The 24,630-nt window shown below is 51.7% G+C and overlaps 1 protein-coding gene across 1 annotated transcript in view; it reads left to right on the top strand.

Moving 5' to 3' along the window:
* Positions 1-24,630, top strand: part of PHC1 (polyhomeotic homolog 1) — a 174,020-nt gene that overhangs the window by 44,152 nt on the left and 105,238 nt on the right. Inside the window, exons 5-8 of the mRNA XM_081936902.1 lie at positions 10,197-10,346; positions 13,519-13,674; positions 13,844-14,345; positions 22,979-23,694. Of these exons, the coding sequence (XP_081793028.1) occupies positions 10,197-10,346; positions 13,519-13,674; positions 13,844-14,345; positions 22,979-23,694 (1,524 nt within the window). The remainder of the gene's footprint in view (positions 1-10,196; positions 10,347-13,518; positions 13,675-13,843; positions 14,346-22,978; positions 23,695-24,630) is intronic.

The following is a 24,630-nucleotide window of genomic DNA, read 5'->3' on the forward strand; positions in this document are numbered from 1 at the left end:
CCAGTCGTCGTCCAGACAGCAGGCCTTACGGGACCTCCAGGTTACCATGAGGTCCCTCAGGAGTCATGGCTTCTCCCTAAACATAGAAAAGAGCCACCTCGTTCCCACCACCAGACTGGTCCACCTGGGGGCGGTGATAGATACCAACTTGTGCAGGGCTTTCCTCTCCCAGGACAGGTTGGAAGGCCTAAAGTCCATGACCCACAAGGCGATGCACATGAGGCAAGCTCCAGTGGTCCTTCTGTCGCAGCTGCTGGGGAAAATGATTTCCTGCATCTCCATCGTCCCGTGGGCCCGCCTACATTCCAGGGCGCTGCAGTGGCTGCTGTTACCTCATCAGAGGGCCTCCAGGAGCAATTCGCCCATGCTCGCCAATCGTCTCCGACGATTCTCACGGGCCACCTCTTCAAGGAGCCCGAGAGGCTGATCATCACCACAGACGCCAGCCTCACCGGCTGGGGGGCCCACATGCGTCACCTGGTAGTACAAGGCAAGTGGTCCCAAGTAGAGGCGAGCTACAGCATCAACCTGCTGGAGTTGCGGGCCGCTCGCTTGGCCCTGCGTCATTTCCGCCATTCTGTCCATCGACGCCATGTGCTCCTGATGACGGACAATGTGGCCACCAAGGCGCACATCAACCGCCAGGGTGGCACCAGGTCCAGATCACTGATGAGAGAGGCAGAGTCCCTGGGCTGCTGGGCGAAGTCTCACCTGGAATCCCTCCGCTTCGACCACATCTCCGGAGTTAACAACACCCAGGCGGACTGGTTGAGCAGAACAACCATAGATTCCGCGGAGTGGAAGCTGGACCCTCGTCTGATCCTTTAGCTGTCCCTCAGGTTCGGAGCCCCGACAGTCGACCTCTTCGCGTCCAAGGACAACGCACAGCTCAGGCGCTTCTACACCCGGTTCTTCACTCCGGAGGTAGAGGGAACAGATGCCCTGCGTTGCAGGTGGCCCCACAAGCTGCTGTATGCCTTTCCTCCTCTGCCTCTCCTTCCACAATTCATCACCAAGGTCATCGCGGAAGGGGCAGAAGTCCTCGTAGCTCCCCACTGGCCCCGCAGGTCGTGGTTCGCCGACCTTGTCCACCTGTCGGTGTCTCCTCCGTGGCGCATCCCGCCGGACCAGATCTCCCTCAGCCAGGGGGCCGTTGTCCATCCAGAGCCTCAGTGGCTTCAGTTGGCCGTCTGGCACTTGAGGGGGACCAACTAAAGGGCGAAGGCTTGTCAGATGAGGTGGCGCATACCATACAAGCGGCAAGACGCCCCTCTACCACAAGAATCTACGATGCGTCTTGGGCCGTCTTCGCAAAGTGGTGTGAGGAGCTGCACATCGACCCGACGACTGCTCCTGTCTCCCGGGTTTTGGACTTCCTACAAGGAGGCCTCGACAAGGGCCTGGCCCCAAACACGCTTTGACGACAGGTGGCGTCCCTGTCCACCGTCTGGTCAGGTGACCCCCTTTTGCCACTTAGCAAGATTCCGAGGGTGCGCCTCTTACTCAAGGGTGCCTCTAACCTCCGTCCTCCCACTGTTCATCGTTACCCTACTTGGCAGCTGTCCGTGGTCCTGCAGGCTCTCACCGCCCCGCCTTTTGAGCCTCTACGCACGGCGTCCCTCCGCCATCTGACACTCAAGACTGCCTTCCTTGTCGCCATTACGTCCGCCCATCGGATCTCCGAGCTGGCGACTCTGTCAGTTCGCCAGGACCTATGTGTCATCATCCTGACAGAGTTATATTGAGACTGGACCCGACTTTCACCCCAAAGATATATTCGTGGTTCCACAGGGCGCAGGACATCGTCTTGCCAAACTTTTGTCCCTGCCCGTCACACCCCAGGGAGCGCTCCTGGCACGCACTTTATGTTAGGAGGGCCCTGAAGGTCTACATCGCTCGAACTGCAGAGTTCCGGAAATCGGAGGCCCTCTTCGTTTCCTTTCAACCAGGCTCCTTGGGGAAGAAGGTTTCTTCATCCACAGTTGGCAGGTGGCTTCGAGCCTGCATAGCCTCAGCTTATGAGTGCCAGTCCAGATCGGTTCCGCGCGGCATCACCGCACACTCCGCTCGGAGCGCGGCCACCTCTGCAGCCTGGGCCACTCAGGCCTCGATACTCGACATCTGCAGGGCTGCTACGTGGTCTTCTCCATTGCCCTTCGTGCGACATTACAAATTGGACGTTTTCGCCTCGGTTGAGGCGTCTTTTGGCAGACGAGTGCTCCAGGCGGTTGTATCAGCGACCGAATCCCGGGAGCCTTCTTCTGCCCACCCGGATGGACAATAACTTGGGTATGGCCCATTGCTTGGACTCTCCAAGCGGTGTACAGGAAAATGACCATTGGCTTACCTGAAGGGTCCTTTTCTGTACACCGCGGGAGAGTCCAACCCGCCCTGGATGTTCTTGCCAGGATTCGGGTTCTTCGTGTCAACAGGATTATCTTCTTGGACGCTTCGCTCCATCCTCACGTACTTACTCTATCGAATTCTGGGGAGTGATTACACCAGGAGGTGTGGCCAAAGGGAAAAAAAGTTCCTCAGTCCTAAGGGCAAGCAGACTGAATTAACCCATTGCTTGGACTCTCCCGCGGTGTACAGAAAAGGACCCTTCAGGTAAGCCAATGGTCATTTTCACAATATTCTAATTTTCTGAGATTGTGGATTTGGGGTTTTCATGAGCTGTAAGCCATAATCATCACAATTATGACAAATCACGGCTTGAACTATCTTGCTTTGCATGTAATGAGTCTATCTCATATATTAGTTTCACCTTTTAAGTTGCATTACTGAAATAAATGAACTTTTGCATGATGTTCTAATTTTTTGAGTTTCACCTGTAGAAACAGACAGCAGACACAACAACAACCTCAGACCCAGCGGCCATTTCATGGCGCCTCCAACCAGCCCTTTCGTCACTATAGGTGACTCCCAAGAGGATGGTCCCATTGGTGGTCGCCTCACATCATTTGCACCTCAATGGGAACATACCACCTCAGATGCTTGGGTTATTCAAACAGTGAGTCTGGGACTCACATTAGAATTCTCTCCATCCCCCCAAGGCGGTTCATCAGGTGCCCTGTCCCCAAGTATCAGATAAAAAGAGGTCTCATGGACACCGAGATCCAACACCTGTTCGACATTCAAGCTGTAGAGGCAGTGCCCTTGGTTCAGGAAAGGCAGGATTTCATTTGATCTTATTCCTAGTACCCAAAAGCTCCTGGGGGGTGGAGAGCTATTTTAGATTTGAAAGGTTCCAGTTCATGTGGCGCCACTATCAGTACAAGGCCCTGCCGTTTGGCCTCTCATCTGCCCCACGAACATTCACAAAGCTGCTGGCAGCTATTACTGCCTATCTTTGCTCACTACCAGTCAGAGTGAACTGCTATCTCGACGACATCCTGGTTCTCTCATTGTCCCTGGCCCAAGCAAGACGAGATCTCCAGACCACAATCGCCACACTTCAGAGGCATGGATTCATCATAAATTTCCTGAAGAGCCACTTGTAGCCATCCACCAGCCTGCTGCACCTCGGAACACTCATAAACTCCGAAATCTGTGAGGTGTATCTATCTCAGGATCACAGAAACAGCATCCAGGCACTGGTGAGTCAGGTTTGGCGACGGAGAACTTTAACATTGGCAACCTTTTCCCAACTCCTAGGGAAAATGATTTCTTGTATAGACATTGTTCCTTGGGTAAGGTTCCATGCGTGCACCCTCCAATGGTTTCTGCTCCCATTCCAGAGAGCCCACAGCAGCCATTTTTACACCAGGGTACAACTACTGCCCAAGGTAACCAGGTTGTTACTGTGGTGACAGTTGTCCAAACTACACAGGGGGTGCTCATTCAAAGAACCGACACACATCATGGTCACAATGGACGCCAGCCTATTTGGGTGTGGAGCACATGCTCTTACCCAGGTAGCATAGGGTCGCTGGAATTATTATTATTATTATTTATTGAATTTATAGACCGCCCCCTCTCCCCGAAGGGACTCGGGGCGGTGTACAGACAGCAGCTAAAAAACCATATACACAATAGAAAATATTAAATACCCCATAAAAACAGATTAAATATAAAGCTGTACAATGATAAAAATTAAAAAGCAGTCTAAAAAGTCTACCCCCGAAAATTTAAAATACCGGCCAGAAGGATTAAAGATTAAAACTACGGTTAGCCCAGGCCAGCTAAGTGGAACAGGTGGGTCTTAAGTTTCTTGCGGAAAGAGCGGAGATCGGTGGTTGTTCTGATGTCGGGGGGGGGAGGTCATTCCAGAGGGTCGGGCCCATCACAGAAGGCCCTACTCCTGGGCGCCGCCCGCTGGCATTGCCTAGTGGACGGCACCCGGAGGAGTCCCTCTCTGTGAGAGCGAATTGGTCGCAGGGATGTGTGGGGTAGGATGCGATCCCGCAGATAGCTAGGTCCTGTGCCATGGAGCGCTTTAAAGATGATAGTCAACACCTTGAAACGCACCCGAAAAGCCACAGGTAGCCAGTGCAGCCCGCGCAGGAGAGGTGTTATATGGGAGTACCTGGTACTTCCCATGATTGCCCGCGCGGCCGCATTCTGGACCAGCTGCAGCCTTTGGGTGCATCTCAAGGGGAGCCCTGTCACGATGTTAAAAAGTTTGCTAGGCCTGAACTGCCTGAATTGACACTCAAGAGTTAAACTAAGAAAGCTTTATTGCGCAGGTCATAAAACAAAAAAAGGTTCTTATCTGAAAGTGATTTATTGCGCACGCGTTTCACTTTCTAAAATTCCTCTCTTCTTTGTTCGGCAGCCAACTTTGGCTAACGAAGCTTTTCATTATCAAAATGTAACTAATTAGTTATTTTCTGTTTTATTTTATTATTAAAGTTTGTTTATTAATTAGAATACTTTTAAAGACTTATTTTTCTCAATATCTCAAAAGATATGCTGAAGGGAATCAGCCACGGTCCATTGATCTCTAACAGGGTGTTTTTTTCCCCTGACAAGCCCCATGTAGAGAGCATTGCAATAGTCCAGACGGGACGTCACTAGCGCATGGGTGACTGTGTGAAGGGCGTCCCGGTCCAATAGGGGACGCAATTGGTGCACCAGGCGAACCTGGTGGAACGCCCCCCTTGCCACGGCTGTCACATGGTCATCCATCGACAGCCGGGCATCCAGGAGGACGCCCAAATTGCGTGCCCGCTCCACGCGGGCCAGTTGTTCGCCCCGATGGCCAGTGATGGAACCCACTGGTTGAACCGGTGCGCCGGCAACCACAGCCACTCCGTCTTGGAGGGGTTGAGCTTGAGTCTGTTACTTCCCATCCAGACCCGTACGGCCTCCAGGCACCGGGACATCACTTTGACGGCATCGTTGGGGTGGTTCAGGGTGGAGATGTACAGCTGAGTATCATCAGCGTACAGATGGTACTCGACCCCAAAACTACGAATGATCACACCCAGCGGTTTCATATACGTGTTGAACAGGAGAGGCGAGAGGACCGACTCCTGTGGCACCCCACAAGTGAGTGGCCTCAGGGTCGACCTCTGCTCCCCTGCCAGCACGCATTGCGTCCGGCCGGAGAGGTAGGAGGAGAACCACCGCAAGACGGTGCCCCTCACCCCCAACCCCTCCAGACGACGCAATAGGTATCCTATGGTTGATGGTATCGAAAGCAGCTGAGAGGTCTAATAGGACCAGGATGGAGGAGCAACCCCCATCCCTGGCCCTCCAGAGATCAGCCACCAACGCGACCAAGGCCGTCTCCGTGCTGTGACCGGGCCGGAAACCGGACTGGCGCGGGTCTAGATAATCAATTTCCTCCAAGTGGCGTGGGAACTGTTGTGCCACTACACTCTCTACAACCTTTGCCAGAAAGCAAAGGTTGGAGACAGGACGATAGTTGGTTAACATAGCTGGATCCAGGGAAGGCTTCTTGAGTAGGGGCCTCACCACCGCCTCTTTCAAGGCGGCCGGCAAGGACCCCTCTCTCAAGGAAGCGTTGACTAACTCCTGGAGCCAGCCTCGTGTAACCTCCCAGGATGCCAGTATAAGCCAGGAGGGACATGGGTCCAGTAAACATGTAGTGGCTCGCAGTCGCCCACGCAACCTGTCCATATCATCGGCAGCAACAGAGTCAAACTCCTCCCAGAATGGTCCCTCAAGACTTGCCTCCGACGTCCCCTCTAGACTACTGAAGGGGACCCACTCGCTCCGGATTTGAGCGATTTTGTCCTGCAGATATTCCCCAAATTCCTCTGCTCTACCCTTCAGGGGGGCTTCCCTCCGCCTCTGCGAAAGGAGGGAGCGGGTCACCCGAAACAGGGCGGCAGGGCGGTTATCTGCGGATGCAATAAGAGCGGCACAGTATTGACGCTTGGCCACTCTTAATGCCACAAGGTAGGTCCGTAAATAGGCTCTTACCTGTGTTCGGTCAGATTCGGAGCGTGAAGATCTCCATCTGCTCTCTAGGCGTCTCTTGTGGCGCTTCATCACCCTTAGCTCCTCGGTGAACCAAGGGGCCAGGGTGGCTCGCTGCCGCAGGAGAGGCCGCAAAGGCGCAACCCGGTCCAAGGCCCCGGCAGCCGCACTGTTCCATGCGGCCACCAGGTCCTCCATCCGGGAGCGGGTCAGGGCTACAGGAAGTGGCCCAAGCTCCGTCTGGAACCTATCAGGTTCCATCAGGCGCCTGGGGCGGAACCATCTAGGACATTCTGGTTCCGCCTCCCCGCGATGGGGGGTAGTGCCTGGGAAGTCGAGCCGGAGAAGTGAGTGATCTGACCATGACAGGGGTGTAATAACTAGTTCCCCTATTCCCAGATCACTCTTCCACTGGCCAGAGACAAAAATAAGGTCCAGCGTGTGGCCTTCCTCGTGTGTGGGGCCCTGAATTATTTGGGTCAGGTCCATGGCTGTCATGGAAGCCATGAACTCCTGAGCTGCCTCGGATGATTCCCCTATCGACGGCAGGTTGAAATCCCCCATAACCAGTAGCTTGGGGGTCTCAACCGCCATCTCTGCGATCATCTCGAGGAGCTCTGGCAGGGCCGCTGATGCATAGCGAGGAGCCAAGTATACAATCAGCAAGCCCAACTGTTCCCCTGGGCCCCACTTCACGCATAGAGACTCACACCCGGATATCTGTGGCACAGTGGACTCTCTCGGCTCCAGACCCTCCCTTATAATCACCGCTACCCCACCACCCCTACCCAGGGCCCACGGCTGATGGAATGCACGGTATCCCAGTGGGCACATTTCCACGAGGGGTAGACCCCCCTCGTGGCCCAGCCAGGTCTCCGTTATCCCTGCAAGGTCCGGCACCCCCTCCGAGATCAGATCATTAATGAGGGGGGCCTTATTGACAATGGACCTCGCGTTGCACAACATCAGCCTCAGGCCCTGGCTCTGTAGATCCTGACCACCTAGGGTGCGGGGGTTGGGACAAATGACCGGTTGTGTCCAACGACCACGGTCTCCCAACCGGTTACAGAATCTTCGTCTATCCTCGCACCTACCCCTCCCTACGACTGTTGAGATGAAAAGACCCTCTAATGGAATATCGTTGTTCTCCCTCCCCTCCCCAGCTCCGCTCACTCCCCTCCCAACCACACCTGTCCGCCTGGCACTAACCCCTCTCTTGGCCTGGCTCACCCCCCCCACCCTGGAACACACTAAAACATTTAAATAACATTTAGTTAAAAAAACCCTAAGTCTCCGCTTCCTCCACCTCTCTAGATTAATAAATCCGTCATCAAGGTGGGCCCTCGAAAGGGCGGAGGGCCATACCTGCGAGAGGGGGGACTCCCGTAGTAAAATCAGGTCGGTCCTCAGATATATGGTAAGTTATGGTTTCAGCAGGGCCTAAGATCGATTATAGGTGCTGTAGATGTTATGGCATATAAACCTTTAAGTCCAGTACAATGTAAAAGGCCAGGGCTCGGGTGCAGGTGGTAAGTTGTCAAGTGCCAGAAGACCACAATCCTAGGTGGGGGGATGGTGGGCTGGTCAGATAGTCTACAAGTGGAGGCTGGTGGGTGGTCAGTGGTGGGCAGCAAGGGGCAGATGGTCTATAGTTGATGAGCAGGGGGCAGATGGTCAATAAAACAGTAGGGTAATAGATGGTAAGGAGGTGATCAACCGGGCGCACACAGATGGTAAGCAGGGGCAGATAGTTAGTAGATAGTCAGCAGGGGGCAGATGGTCATAACAAAGTAGGCAGCTAGCAGGGGGCAGATGGTTCTTCTGCCAAACCTGGCACTGAAGCCTCCTGCCAGTCACCAACATGCCCCCTAGTCCCTGCCCAGCCTCCAGTGCCACGAGCCTCCCTCTTCCTACCAGACCTCCAGCGCTCCGTTCCCGCCATGGCCTGCATCCACCATTCGTAGTTCCCTGCATGTTTGGCGTCTCCCAGCCGCCACTCCGAGCCCCAACGCCGTTCCCGCCGGCCTCCAACGCCTCCGGCGCTTCTCGCTTCGCTCGGCCTTCGCTCGGCCTCCTGCGCAGTCCGCAGCGGGCTGGGAGTTCGGCGTTCGGCGTCTTCCGCCACTGCCGCCGCTCCGATCACTTTCGCTTCAAGCTCGGCGTCTCCAGCCGCCGCTGCTTCAAGCTCCCGGCCCAAGCTGCTGGCTTCTGACTCCGCCGACGCCAGCACACCCCCGAACACGCCAGCCGCCATCTCCCAGCTGTCTTACACATCTCCTCCGATCTCGTACGGCGTCTCCCCCATCAGCTGGTCGACTGGCCGGCGCCGCTCGCTTCGTCATTCTCCCCACTCTCCTTGGCTGTCAGACCACCCTGGGGACCAACTTGGGTCCTGGAAAAAGCCAGGGTGGTCGTTTACTGGACCCCCGGTCCTCAGGATGGAAAAGAGGACCGGCAGCATCCCTGCCCCAACAAAAGAACCCCGCAAGCACACGGAGCTCAGAGGCAGACCGCCATTGCTCCAGGAAGCTCCTCCTATATGTGCAGGAACTGCAGGAACTGCAGAACAGCATAAATTGGTTAGAGCTATGCGCAGTTCGACTAGCTCTAATTGAGTTTTGGGACTTGGTGAGGGCTCAGTATGCATTAGTCCTCACAGACACCATCCGTACCATCAGCCTTAGATTGTTGACCCTTAAAACAGTTTTTCTTGTAGCTATTACATCGGCTAGGAGGATGTGGGAGCTGGCTGCGCTGTCGGTACGCCAGAACCTCTATATATTTCATCCATACAGAGTTGTCCTCTGGCTGGATCTGGCATTCCTCCTCAAGATCAACACTTGGTTCCACCAGGCACAGGAGCTTATCCTCCCAGACATCTGTATGCCGCCCATACACTCGCAAGAAAGACAGGAGCACTATCTGGACATTTGCAGAGTGCTCCGTCGCTATGTGAAACAAACAGCTTCCTTCAGAAAATCGGAAGCATTATTTGTGTCCTTTCAGCCAGTGTCTATGGGCCAGAAGGTGTCTTCCAACACCATCGGTCGCTGGCTGAAGGCGTGCATTGCTCTTGCCTACGAAAGTAAAATCTAGACCAGTCCCCAGATGCATCACTCCACATTCCACCCGGAGTGCGGCCACCTCGGCGGCTTTGGCAACACAAGCCTCTATTAAGGACATATACAGGGCGGCGACCTGGTCATCACTGTCGCTCTTTGTCAAACATTATAAACTGGACGTGTTTGCATCTGCGGAGGCTTCATTTGGGCGGTGGGTATTTCAAAGGGTTCTTCCAATCTCTAGGACCCTGGACCAGCCTAGCTCCCGCCCTTAGTCTTCATTGCTTTGGCATGTCCCATGCTTGGATTCTCCAAGCAGCGCATAGGAGAACGACCGTTGACTTACTGAACGGTCCTTCTATGTGCACTGCGGGAGAATTCAACCCCACCCTTGGCTGGTCCAGGGGCTCTCAGGACTCACCTTGAACTTCCTTCCACAACTTCATTGACCTTCACCTTCCGGTCCTAACTCATATTTCCATCTCTCGGATCAGCTGTGCCTTCGTACAAAACTGAAGTCTTCCAGTCAGAGGAGGCATGGTCAACAATTTCATAACTCAGTCTCTAGACTAATGGACAAAGTTAACCCATGCTTGGATTCCCCCGCAGCACATATAGAAAGACAGTTCAGGTAAGTCAATGGTTGTTTTAGTCACAAAGTTCAGGTACCGTTTAGAAATTGCTTCTCTTTTGGTTTCCATTGCTATGAATTCCCATTGTTTGCTGATTTTTTTCATTTTACAGATTAATCTGGCTACCACATCAGCTGCACAGTTAATCAGTCGCTCACAAAGCGTGAGTTCACCTGGTGCCACAACACTGACTCAATCAGTCCTTCTAGGGAACACCACTTCACCACCTCTTAACCAGTCACAAGCTCAAATGTATCTTCGGGTAAGAATGCATGCATTGTTTTCATTATAAATCCTCTTTGTCTTCTTGTTGTAGTCTATCATCTCTCTCTGCTTTATAACAATCCAGCTACGAGTTAGCAACCTCTATTCCCTTGAACACTCCAATGTATATATACTGCAGGGAGAGAGGATCATTTAGAATTTTATTTTCTATGACTTTAGAGACCCTATGGCACTTACTGGGAGTTTTATCAGAACATTTTATCAGAACAAAAATGTCATCTTTTGGTGAATCTTGGCTGCACCTCTTTTACATTTTTAAAAAGATGCTGTAGCAAAAATGCTCCCATTCTACTGTTTAGAATAGCTGTGAAGATTTGGCTCTTCATCTAGGTCTTCAATGGGGAACAGTGATACCTCTAAATTGTGTCTGCCATTTTATTTTTATTTTTTATGTTTTGTTGTAATTTATTCGATTGTTGTAAGCCAGAGTGATTAGAGTTGAGTAACAAACAAGGGTAAGAAGTTGTTATGACTGGTTGCACAGTCAGTCAGTTGTTCAGACTAGCTTTTATTATTTATTAATATGATTTCCATGTTCTTGTATCAGTTATCTAGCTTACTATCTTTCTTGTTTTTAGAACTATATGGAGGGAAAGCTATAATTTTAATAAGGCTACTTTTGAAAGAAATGTTTTTACTGTCCTTTCTCCCCATTGCCTCTGTGGGAACTAATTGCATATTTGTGAAAAGCCAATGCTTAACTTGCTTGGTTTCAGATTTTTGTTTTCAATTTAGAGAATAGATTCTCTTCGTTATACTTCTGTAATATAAAATACTTTCTTAACTATTACATATAGTACAGGTCCGTCACTTTCACTATACATTCTTCATTACTACTTGTAAACTAATGAATAAATTGTTAAGTATCTACTGTTAGCACAATAGTGAGGAAAAATGATAATTTTCCTGCGTGCTGCTTGGAGAGTCCAAGCAAGGGTTAAATTCTGTCCTTCTGCCCAATGGACTGAATTGAAACTTCTGACCACAACTCCTGGTCTCTCTGTACATTCAGTTTTTCAATTCAGTCCATTGGCCATTAGGACACTTTTGGCGATTGGCCGGTGGGTGCGACATCACCTACAATCCATTCAGGTGGAACACATCTCCAGGGTGAACATTGTCCAGGCAGATTGAGTCGCACCATCCTAGACAACTCGGAGTGGTGCCTCCATCCACGCCTCTTCCACCAATTGTCTCAGAGATTTGGTCATCCCCTGGTCGACCTGTTTGCCACTCCGGAGAACGCTCAGTTCCCCCGATTTTTCACCAGGTTCCAGTGTCCCCAGGTGGAAGGGGTTGACGCTCTCCGATGCCCCTGGCCCTCGGGACTACTTTATGCCTTCCCTCCACTGGCGCTCATTCCCAGACTGATCAGGAAGATACTGGAGAAGCAGGTAGAGGTCCTTCTGGTGGCTCCATATTGGCCCTGGCGGACATGGTTTGCCGATCTGACTTGCCTTTTCATCGCACATCCTGGAGGATACCTCAGGAGTCGATCTCTCTCAGCCAGGGAGCGGTTACACATCCGGAGCCCCAGTGGCTCAAGCTAACTGTATGGCACTTGAGGGGGACTTTCTGAAAAGAGCCAAGTATTCCACCAAAGTCATCAACACCATTCAAGCCTTCAGACGACCTTCCACCACACGGATCTATGACTCCACCAGGGCCACCTTTGCTAGCTGGTGCACGAAACGTCATCTTCAACCAACAGCCGCTTCCCTTCCTCAAACTCTGAAGTTTCTACAGGAGGCCCTTGATAGAGGGCTAGCCGCTAACACCCTACAACACCAAGTAGCAGCTTTGTCCACCGTGCTCTCACATGGCAACAATCAGCTGCTCAGCAGGCACCCAGAGGTGTTCAGTTTCCTGCGTGCAGCTTCAAACCTGAGTCCCCAGGTCATCCATCGTTACTCTTCCTGGGACCTTTCCACTGTGCTCAGGGTGCTTACCTTCCCCCCTTTGAGCCACTATGTCATTCGTCCTTATGACACCTGACTCTTAAAACTGCCTTCCTTGTTGCAATTACCTCAGCCCGCAGGGTCTCGGAAGTTGCGGCCCTGTCAGTCTGAGATGATTTGTGTACCATCCACTCAGACAGAGTTGTACTCCGTCTCGATCCGTCATTCTTACCGAAAGTTAATTCATATTTTCACCATGCTCAGGAAATTGTCCTTCCAGACTTTTGTCCATGTCCAAATCATCCAAGAGAACATCGTTGGCACTCCCTCAATGTTCGGAGGGCAGTTAAGAGGTACAACAAACGCACGGCCCCCTTTCGTTGGTCGGAGGCCTTGTTCGTCGCTTTTCAACCGGCTTCTTTGGGTCGAAAGGTCACCTCATTTACCATTGGGAGATGGATCAAGGCTTGCATCTCCCTTGCCTACAAACAGCAGGGCAGACCAGTTCCTTCTTGAGTGACTGCACACTCCACACGTAGTGCGGCCACCCAAGCGTCAGTTGAGGAGATCTGCAAAGCGGCAACTTGGGTGTCCCCATCATTATTTGTCAGACACTACAAATTAGACAAATTTGTATCCGCAGAAGCTGCCTTTGGCAGGAGAGTGTTGCAGGCCATTGTTTCTGAGACACATTAGGGTTGGGTTGTTGTTCTTTTTGTTCCCACCCTTAGACATATTTTGTTTGGGTATGTCCCTTGTTTGGACTCTTCAAGCAGCGCACTTAACCATTGGCTTACCTGAAGCGTCCTTTTCTGTGTGCTGCGGGAGAGGCCAACCCCACCCTGGGGTTAACTCACTTCCATCAGTTTTGTTCTTTTTGTCTGTGGGCGTTTGGGACGGATGGAACATTGACATTGACTTACTTTTCACGGGACCATGCCTTCATTGAAAAACTGAATGTACAGAGAGACCAGGAGGCATGGTCAGAAATTTCAATCCAGTCCACTGGGAAGAAGGACAGAATTTAACCCTTGCTTGGACTCTCCCGCAGTGCACAGAAAAGAACCCTTCAGGTAAGCCAATGGTCATTTGCCTTCTGTAAATAAGTAATGTCTGCTTTCTATCTGATGAAGAAGACTGCAAATAAAGGATGAGTTTCTGTTGGAGACAGATTATAACATTTTTGCTTTTGGTTCATTTTCTTTCTTCCTCTCTCTTTTACTATCACACCTACTAATCTTTCCCAAACAGCCGCAGCTGGGGAACCTGTTGCAGGTGAACCGGACCTTGGGCCGCAATGTACCTCTTACTTCCCAGCTCATCTTGATGCCAAACGGGGCTGTGGCTGCTGTTCAGCAGGAATCATCTTCCACGCATGCTCCTGGGGTCCACACAGACACAGACCAGGTCAGTGACACCCGGGCCAAACCGGCAGCAACCCACCTCTGTATTGGCCCATTTTGGACCCAGGAAGAATTGGAAAGTTTTCATTCAGATTGAATAACAGTACCTTTCAGGACACTGTGCCCTTTGAAACCTACAGTAATGGCTTATTCTTTTTCCTTATATTTTCCAGGTGCAGAATTTGGCTGTCAGGAGCCAGCAGACTTCAGTAGCTAATGCATCACTCCAAACTTCTACTCCAAAGGCTACTTTGCCAGGGAATTCCCAATCTTCAGTACTATCCCAAGCTGCCCATGCTGGCCAGACTTTGTCAGTAACACAAGCATCTTCTGGCAATGTAGGCCAGTCACTCAATCTCAGCCAAGGTGCAGCAGGAAGTAATGGCATTTCTGGAGGCATGGCCTCATCAGTAGGGAATCATGCTACCACTGGGTTGAACCAGTCAACTTCATCTGGTCCAGGATCCAACTACCAAAGGAAAGGCACTGGTGTAGTTCAGCCTTTACCAGTATCTTCTGCTCCCCAGGCAGTGACTGTGAGCCAAGGAAGTCAGACAGAGGCAGACAGTGTGGCAGCAAAGAAGGCTGAAGGTGATGGTAATGGGCAACAATCTGTGGGCATGAATCTGACCAGGACAGCTACACCAGCTCCAAGCCAAACTTTGATCAGCTCTGGTAAGTTACATGTAATTCTTTTCTTTGTGGGAAGTCTGCTAATGCCTTCTTGAACCTTTTTGTATTCTTTGATAAGGTTCACTGCTTTTATAATTGCTACATGTCAAAGGAAAGCTAGACTTTAACTGGGTTAGCCAATTGTTACTACTCATTGCTGTGTTGGATTAGATTGAAGAAAAAGCTTCATGATTCTTGTTCCTGGTAAAGAGAGCTGTATTTTGTCACACTGTCTTCATTCTCAGCAAGTGAGATATTGAACAGGCAAAATTGTTTTCTGCAAGGATGAGAAATCTCACACAAGGGCAACTTGTCCTTCTATATCGGTGATATCAAGGATTGGACATACATAGTTCCTTTACAAAAAGCAATGTTGCTCAACCTTGGAAACTTTAAGGTGTGTGGATCTCATCATATGGGTGGCTAAAGAATTCTGAGAGTTGAAGTCTTAAAAATGCCAAGGTTGAGAAATACTGGCATAGGGAAAAAAATGCTCCCATTTTCCTGTAGAGTCGAGGGAGGGGTTACACAGTATAATCACAGCCTGATTGGTCCATAGACTGAGGGAATTTCTTAAATATTCCACCGTTCCCTATTGGCTCCCAGTTTCCTCTCAGTCTTTTGGTCCAAACAAGCACTGCTTTGGCTCCTAGGTAGGAAATATTTAAAATTCATAAAAAATCATTGGATATTAATTTGACTAATTGGTTATTTTAAAATGTTCAAAATTCTAAATCTCTGCGCTGCTGCCCCTAGGGACAGTTGTTTCTGTCTCGCGCGAGCCAGTTGATCAATTCCCTCCTGCCTCGTGTGGCGAGGAGCCCTGACAGATTCCCGGGCCAACAGGAGTGTCGGGCTCCACAAAACAACTGTAAAAGAGTGAGCAGAGGGACGTGATCTAGGCACAACTTGGCTGAGCATGCCTCATTAAGAAAAAGGCACTTCGTGACTTTAAAGTGACCAGAGGCAGCTGGTCGGAAGGACCCTAGCAAGCCGTGGACTTCAAAGAACAATTCGACAGCTTTCCAATGCTCCAGAAGCTCTTTAAAGCCCCCAGCCTAACGTTTTAAAGCTGCAGCTGGTGGGCTTGAGCCGTGCCTATCAGAATCAAGCTGCGATTATAATCCTTCTCAGCGGCACGATCAGAGCATTCGGCAGCCATTTTACCTGCCACGTGGAGGCAGCCATTTTCCGACGCCTCATGGTGTACCGCTTCAGAACAGATCGCGGCAATCAATAGCGGTTGAAGATTGCTCCCTGGGCCCGATCCACCCCTGGGTCAAGCACCGGCTGAATCACAACTGGCCAAGTTCCCTGCAGGGCACATGAGTAATTGCCATGGCTGCAGCCAGGCCTGATCTTCCACAGGCCTCCTCTGAGACACAAAGCCACAATAGAGAAGGGGAATACGATAGACCCAGAACCAGGGCCACGGCTGCCAAGCCTTCAGCCGAGCAACACCCCTCCAGAACCACGACTAGAGTCGAATTGAGAAGACAAAGGGCTCAGGAGAAGACCATTGCTAGGGCAGAGAAACAGGCCCAGGGCACCAGGCCACCTTCTCCCAGTAGATCCAAGTCTCCCATCAGGCCAGCCTCTCTCCAATATGACTCTCCCCACAGGGCATTTAGTCCTTCTTCCCCTTCTGTCTCTCCTGTTAGGCCTCGCAAGCTCTCAGATCAGGAGGCTTTCCCTTCCCTCTCGGTCTCCTAAGGGGCTATCAGAGATGATGGGGGGGACTCCTTGGAGGGCTCCTCTAGGGATTACTGTCCTTTCATTGGGTTAGCTCCCCAGGAGCCTATAATTCCAGGTACATCAGAGGAGGAACTTGAGGAACTGGAGCTCCTTCCCGAAAGCATTAAAAGACTCATTTCTACAGCTATCTCAAAGGGCATTGCCACAGGTCTGTCCCAGAGAGATAAGGCCCCTCAGGGTGACAGGTTGCACCTAGACCAACACTACCAGGGATCCTCCTCTGCCACGTATAGACAGGATCACGTTAGGCCTCCTTCCCCCTCCATGGTCAGCGAGGGTTCAATCCTGGGTAAGGAGACACAGCAGGACATGGGATTCTCAGAGGATGAGGACTCAGTTCTTCCTGACCCTCCAGCCTTTCCCAGGTTCTTTCCTCCTGTTCATGTTGGTCATGTTCATTTGTCATGTTCAAGACTCTTTTACACAAAGCCAAAAAGACCACCAAGATTGGAACGGGAGACCCGGCAGTCTCTCAACCAAGGGACCCTAATTTAGCAATGTTTTCCAACACTGCAGCGAACAAAGAGGAAGTGCCCGCACCACCGTTGTTCCTAGAGGTGGTCAAGAACCAGTGGGCCTGTCTTTCCACCTTTCCCAAACCGGGGAGCAGCAATTGCCGCTTCTACAACATGGAGCAGGCCTTTGCTCAGGCCCTACAGTTACCAACGATAGACACTCCCATGGCTGCTCTGGTCTCCTCCTCCTCCGTAGTGTCGGGGAATGCAGCTGACAAAATGAAGCCAAAGGACAAGCGTGCGGAACTTACTCTCCGTAAGAACTTCAACGCTTCTGCTTGGGCAATTAAATCCACCGCAGCAGCCTCTTACTTTAACCGCACTGCTGTCATGTGGCTTCGTCAGCTACAGGACCTCATCCCGGTCCAAGATGAGCGGCTTTTGCAGAATATTACTAAGATTATAGCGGCCACCCAGTTTTCTGCCGATGCCACTCTGGACTCCATTAAATATGCTTCCAGGGCAATTTCCACCTCAGTGACCTCTAGATGATTGCTTTGGTTACGCAACTGGCAGATGGCTAACAAAGCTAAATGGAATCTGGCGGCTGCCCCATAAACGGGCATCAATCTCTTCGGGAAGGCACTAGATCCAATCCTTGTAGAAAACAAAGATAAGAAAAAGGTTCTTCCCTCGAATGCTAAAAAGCCAGATTTTCATCCAGCTCCTTACCGTAGGCCCTCTTACAGGGCGCCCGATCCAGAACAACATCATAGGTACCCTCCTTACAGACCAGATAGGCAGTACCAATGCCCCTTTTACCAGGACAGGAGAAGGTACCAGGGCCAGTCCTGGCGGCCCTTTCGTGGGGGTGGGGGAGGGGGAGCTGTCCCTTCCGCAAGGGAAAATGACTCCAACCCGGATCTTCCCATAGGCGGCCACCTGGCATTATTCACGGATCAATGGGATCACATAACATCCGATGCCTGGGTCAGATTGACGGTCAGGAACGGTCTCAGACTAGAGTTCCTCTCCCCTCCCCCGACGTTCTTCCGGACCTTTCCTCCATCCCGGGATCCGGAAAGATGCTGCCTGATGAACCTCGCCATAAATCATCCGCTGGACATTCAGGCAGTAGAACCGGTCCCACGGGCAGAATGTGGGTTCGGTCACTACTCCAACCTGTTCATGGTCCCGAAGAGCTAGGGGGGGCTGGGGGGCGATTCTGGACCTTAAGCGCCTGAACCGATTCATCATTTACAGGCGATTCAAAATGTCGTCCCTCAGGTCCATTCTCCAAGGGATCCGTCGGGGGGATTACCTGGCCTCCGTGGACCTCATGGAGGCCTACCTCTACATCCCAATTCTGCCGGCCCATCACAGATGCCTACAATTCTCCCACGGGGATCGCCATTATCAGTACCGAGCTCTACCCTTCGGCCTAGCCTCAGCTCCTCCCACATTCACGAAGGTCCTGGCAGCATTGGCGGCTCACCTGAGATCCGCCCCGGTGAGACTCCAATGTTATCTCGATGACGTGTTAGTTCAGGCCCAGTCCCTCCCTCAGGCAGTCCTTGACCTCCAACTCACCATCCAGACCCTCCAATCCCTGGGATTCTCTGTCAACTTCCCCAAAAGTCAACTTTCCCCCTCCATGCGGATCCTCCATCTGGGGGCAGTGATAGACTCGGTAGTGGGGGTGGTCCACCTTTCTCCTGAGCGCTTGGTCAGCCTGCAAGAGCTGGCAACCCGGGTACGCAGAAGTCGGACAGTTTCCATCCTGACCTTGTTCAAACTCCTCGGCAAGATGGTGTCATGCATAGGGTTTGTGTCCTGGGCCCGTCTCCATGCCCGACCTCTCCAGTGGACTCTCATCCCGTACCAGCAGAAGAGGATGAGCAACTCCCTACGGTCCATCCTCCTGTAAGCGGAAGTGCGGCTGTCCGTCCGTTGGTGGCTTTCTCCAGCCCTGAGGCATGGTTGCATGTTCTGGGAGCTGGAACGGATGACGATAACTACGGACGTGAGTTTGTTCGGTTGGGGGGGGGGCTTGATGGGCTCCAAGCTGGTGCAGGGTCATTGGACAGTCTTGGACCTGCGCCACAACATAAACTGGCTAGAACTGAAGGCGGCTTGCCTGGCTCTCCAACACTTCAAAGACTCGATCATAGGACGTCACGTACTTCTCCTGACAGACAATGTTGCCACAAAAGCCCACATAAATAGTCAGAGGGGGGGGGTTACCCATTCTCGGAGCCTCTGGCTAGAGGCACTGAAACTCAGACATTGGGCGGAGAGACACTTAATATATGTGACCTCTGAGCACATCTCGGGCAAAGCCAACCATCAGGCTGACTGGCTGAGCCATACGACAGTCGACAAGGGCAAGTGGCAGCTCCAACCCGAGTTGTTCGAGAAGATCTGTCTCCGGTTTGGCACTCCACTGGTGGACTTGTTTGCCACACCGGCGAATGCCCAACTGTGGAGATTCTTCTCCCGCTTTCTGGTCTGAAAGCAGGAGCAAATGGCCTCCGGGCCTATTATACACTTTTCCTCCTCTCCCCACTCATCCCGGGGACCACGAGGAAGGTAGTAGCAGTGAGGGCACACATCATCATGCTGGCCCCGTATTGGCCTAGGCAACCTTGGTTTGTGGACCTGTTCCAACTGTCTGTTTCTCCCCCGTGGAGAATTCCCCCAGGAGGAAGTGTCCTTGTGCCAGAGGGTCCTGATCCACCCGGAGCCCCAGTGGCTCCACTTGATCGCCTAGCACTTGAGCGGAGCCTCCTGAGGAAGGCCAACCTCTCCTCCTGGGTCACAGCAACCATAGAGGCTTCCAGACAGCTATCGACCACCAGAATTTACAATTCCACTTGGTCGGCGTTCGTCAGGTGATGCGAACCCCTCAGTATCTGGCCAGCCAAGGCTTCGGTGGCCCAGATACTCGACTTCCTACAGAAGGGACTGGATGGGGGTCTATCGCATAACACCTTGCGCTGTCAGGTGGCGGCTTTCTCCTCGGTTCTCGGGGGGGAGGGCCACACTCCCCTTTCTCAACTCTCTCTAGTTAAGCGTTTTCTGAAGGGGGCGGCAAATATCACACCTCCCTCCGTGTATAGATTCCCCACATGGGATCTCCCTCTCGTCCTCAGAGCTTTACCGGGGGGGGGGCTTTAAACTGTTGCGGACAGTGCACCTTAGGTTGCTGTTGTGGCCCAGCAGGAGCCGTTGGAGCTGCCACCAGACTCTGAGAGTGAGGGTCTCTATGAGTCGGCTCTGGAGAATGAGGAGGACCTTGGGCAGGGTTCTGACTCTGAGCAGGGATCGGAGAATCTGGTCGGCCACCAGGAGGCGCCTGAGGCATGGAGCAGCGGTGAGAGCCAAAGGAGGGGGGCTCCTGATGCCATGCCTTGGAGCAGTGGGGAGGAGTCACGGGACAGTGAATCAGAGATGAGCAGGGAGTTCTTGGATGCTCGTTATCACCGCACCCACAGACGCAGGGAGCAAGGGCGCAGTTATTGGCGGCAAGGGCTCTCAGCTGCTGATAAGTAGACTTCCCTTCAGGCTATAAAAGGGTTGACTGAGCATACGCCCTTTGCAGAACTCAACCAAGGAATTCTTCAAGAAGTTTGGTCTCGGAAACGTAGCAGGCTGGATAGCTGCTTTCATGTCTCGTGTCTGTGAGCCTTGTCGTGGTGGTTTACTGCCAAGGATCTGTCTGTCTGTGCAATAAATCCTGTTAAAGTAGTATTGTTCCAGAGTGTGTTCTGTGTGGGCAAGGGAAGAAGGGGGGTCAGAACAGGTTGCTATCATTGAAGGTGGTGTTCCTGGTTGCCATTACGTCGGCCAGGCGCATCTCCGAATTGGGAGCCTTATCCTCCAAAGACGATCTCTGCCAATTCCACCAGGACAGGGTAGTCCTTTGGCTGGACCCTACCTTTCTTCCAAAGGTTAATTCTCCATTTCACAGGGCGCAGGAGATCATTTTGCCTAACTTTTGTCCGTCTCCATCTCACGACATGGAGCACCTCTAGCACTATCTTGATGTCCTCTGCGCCCTGCGCATCTATCTTAGGCACACGTCAGAGGTGCGCAGATCTGAGGCCCTCTTCATTTCCTTTCAGCCTGGCTCCTTGGGGGCCAGAGTGTCTTTGGCCACAATTGGCAGGTGGTGGAGACAGGCTATTGTTACCGCCTATGAGGCAGTTGGTCAGAATCCTCCCTCGGGGATCATGGCCCACTCCACACAGAGCGCTGCCACCACGGCGGCGTGGGCCACCAGGGGCCCCATTTGAAGACATTTGTTGGGCAGCCACTTGGTTGTCTCCAACCTCCTTTATCCGGCACTATCGTCTGCATGTGTTCGCATCTGCAGAGGCTTCATTTGGACGTAGGGTTCTACAGCAGGTGGTGACCGGCTCTCCCCCTGGGTCTTAAGTTCCCTCCCTGGGACTGAGCTTGGGTATGTCCCACGTGTAACTCCTCCCTCGACTCTACAAGAAAAAGAACGTTGGTCCTTACCTGAATGTGTCTTTTCTGTAGAGGAGAGGGAGGGGTTACAACCGCCCTAGTTAGCTATAGACTTAGCCAGGTGGAGGTCCTGTGGTCTGCTTGTGTTTCGCAGGTATCGTCCTTCAACCTCGAGGAAACTGGGAGCCAATTGGGAATGGTGGAATATTTAAGAAATTCCCTCAGTCTATGGACCAATCAGGCTGTGACTATACCCACGTGTAATCCCTCCCTCTCCTCTACAGAAAAGACATGTTCAGGTAAGGACCAACATTCTTTCTCTTTGCCTGCTTGGTGAAAAGTATTAATCTTTGATTTGTGAATGTCTTTCTTCACCAATATTAAGAAGAGAACATAGGAAAAGTTTTGCAGTTACATGAGTGGGTACAATTAAATGGTTTTAATATTGCTAGGTTCCCTTAGCTTCTCCTTTTCTTCATCTTCCCTAATTGTTATCTTTTAGGGCAGGGGTCCTCAAACTATGGCCCGCAGGCCAGATAAGGCCCTCTGAAGCCATTTATTTGGGCAAAGTGGGACCACGAGGCTGCCCCTCCCAAATTGCCCCACCTACCCACCGGCCCCCACCCACCTTCTGGAGGCCAAGGAGGCCAAAAACGGGATGCGCAGAGGTCCCAGGAGGCCAAAAACATGCCTGTTTTGGGGCGGCAGAGTGGTTCTGGAGGCCGAGGAGACCAAAAACGGGCCCATTTTTGGCCTCCCTGACCCCCAGAGAGAGAGGGAGGGAGGGAGAAACACACACACACACACACACACACACACACAAAGTCCTTTCTCCCCTCCCCCCAAGCCACATCCCTTCACTAACCTGCTTTCCACCCCCAGGAGCATAACAATTGGTTTGTTATGTTTAATTTGTGTGTATTGTTTAATGGACTGCTAAATTGGCCACACCCATCCAGTCACATGACCACCTAGCAATACCCTCCCAACCAGATCATGCCACACAACAGTCCGAGGGACCATGAATTGACCCCGTTTAAAAAGTTTGAGGACCCCTGTTTTAGAGTGTGGGTATCTGACTTCATTTTCCTACATTAAAGTACAGGAAATCCCCAGGTTATGAGCATTCCCCTAGCTAATGTTCGAAGTTACATGATGAGTGCCCGCTAGAGTTTCTGAACAAGACCTGAAACTATGAATCTTGCAGCACCACGACAGTTGTTCACGCTTAAGAACAACCACAGAGGCTCTGCAACATTCGTCCGTCATGTTGCCGGCTGAAATGGAGCTTCTGAGGGGTGGATCCGCCCCTCAGAAGCCCTGTTCAGCTGTCTAGAGGTCTCCCCTGGCCCATTGCAAGCCAAACTGGAGCCTCCAGGGGCCAGATCCAGCCCTCCAAGGCTCCATTGAGCTCTCTGTGGACCTTCCCAGCCCGTTGCAGGCCAAAATGGAGCCTTGGAGGGCCGAATCCAGCCCCTGGAGGGTCAGATTTGGCCCTCAGAGGCTCCATTTTGATCTGCAATGCACCAGGGGAGTCCTGTGCAGGGCCGATGGAGCCCCAGAAGGCTGGATCAGCTTGTGAAGGTAGATCTTCACAAGCTAGATCTTCACAAGGTAAGTGACCGGTGCAGCAGGTTGGGGGACGGAAGCAATTTGGGCAGCATGAGGTATTTCAGTAGGTTGGGGAAGACTTGAATGGTCTTAGGCAGGTGACTTGTTCCATCAGTAGGCCCTCATGGGCTTCCCCACCCTGAAATACCTCATGTGCACTTAACGAGCCTCACATTCAAATAGCAAATGCATGGGCGAAAGTAGGGAGTGATCTTGTTCAAGGTGCAAGATTCACTCCCACAAATCCTCAGGTTACGAATGGAATGGGCAGGCTCCATTACATTGGTAACTCGAGGACTACCTGTATTTAATGATGATGCTAAACCTTTTCCTTGCTGTTTACAGCCACATATACCCAAATCCAGCCTCATTCACTGATCCAGCAACAGCAGCAAATTCACCTCCAGAAGCAAGTGGTGATCCAGCAACAAATTGCTATCCATCACCAGCAGCCATTCCAGCATCGTCAGTCCCAACTCCTGCATACTGCTACACACCTCCAACTGGCCCAGCAGCAGCAGCAAGCTCCACCTATGACCCAACAGCAGCAGGGGCCACCACAAGTTCCACAACAGGCCCCATCTCTTCATGGCCAACAGCAAGCCCAAACTCTTGTTGTCCAGCCCATGTTGCAGTCACAACCTCAGGCAATGCAGCTCCAGCAGGACAGTCATTGCCAAACAGTCACTAAGACCCCTGTCCCTATTCAATCCAAACCTCCCATAGCCCCTCTGAAACACCCACAAATTGGTGCTGCCAAAATGTCAGCCTCTCAGCAGCCCCCACCTCATATACCAGTACAGGTCGTAGGAAATCGCCAGCAAGGTTCAGCTCAGGCTCAGGCATTAGGGCCTCCTCAGATGAATACAGCTGTGCAGCCCCCCCGGAGTATGCCAGCTTTAGTGCAGCCAGTATCCCAAACCCATACAGCATCCTCATTAGCACAGATCTCTTCCTCTTCTTCCTCTTCTTCGGTATCATCATCACCACCACCACCTACTCTACAAGAAGCCCTTCCTCCGCTCACTGCTGGAGCCAATGTAACACAGGGCACAACGCAGGTGAAGAACACTGCTTACAATCTCCAATTCTTACTCAAGCAGCAATCACAGCATATTATGTACAGCCAGTCCAGTTATCAGTAAAGTGGCCCTTGTCAATGTAGTGGGAAACAGAGTTGGAGGGGAACAAGTATAATGGGCTAATTTTCCTACATAGGCTCATTAAGATAGTCTGCTATTGAGAGAAAAATTCAGTTATTTTAAATGAGTAGTTGATTTCTTTAGATTTCTAGATAAGTGAGACAGAAATTGTTGGTTTAACTTAACTTAACTTTATTGGATTTCTAGACCGCCCCTCTCTCAAAAGAGACTCGGGGCGGTGTACAGTCATATTAAAATAGTTGAACAGTAAATATACGTGTTATAAGTATACAATAAATAAATTAAACATAGGACTGGAGGAGGTAGTAGAAGTTCCCTGTACAATTTAGTTAAGTTAGATTAATTTTTTTTAAAAAAGTTAAAAACATTAACCTTAAAAGCTATCCCAAATAAAATATCCGCCAGGAGGTAAGAATAGAACTATAAGTGGGCCAGGCGGGCTAGTCGGAACAGGTGAGTCTTAAGTTTTTGTCGGAAGGAGCGGAAGTCGGTAGTAGTTCTAATATCGAGGGGAAGGTCATTCCAGAGGGTTGGGCCCATCACAGAGAAGGCTCTACTCCTAGGCGCCGCCCGTTGGCATTGCTTGGTGGACGGCACCCGGAGGAGTCCCTCCCTGTGTGAGCGAATTGGTCGCAGGGATGTATGTGGTAGAATGCGATCCCGCAGGTAACTAGGCCCTGTGCCATGGAGCGCTTTGAAGATGGTGATCAACACCTTGAAACGCACCCGAAAAACCACAGGTAGCCAGTGCAGCTCGCACAGGAAAGGTGTTATGTGGGAGTACCTAGTACTCCCCATGATGGCCCGCGCGGCCGCATTCTGAACTAGCTGTAG

This window comes from Natrix helvetica, assembly GCF_964273705.1.
Source record: "Natrix helvetica genome assembly, chromosome: 1".
NCBI classification, from domain to species: domain Eukaryota; kingdom Metazoa; phylum Chordata; class Lepidosauria; order Squamata; family Natricidae; genus Natrix; species Natrix helvetica.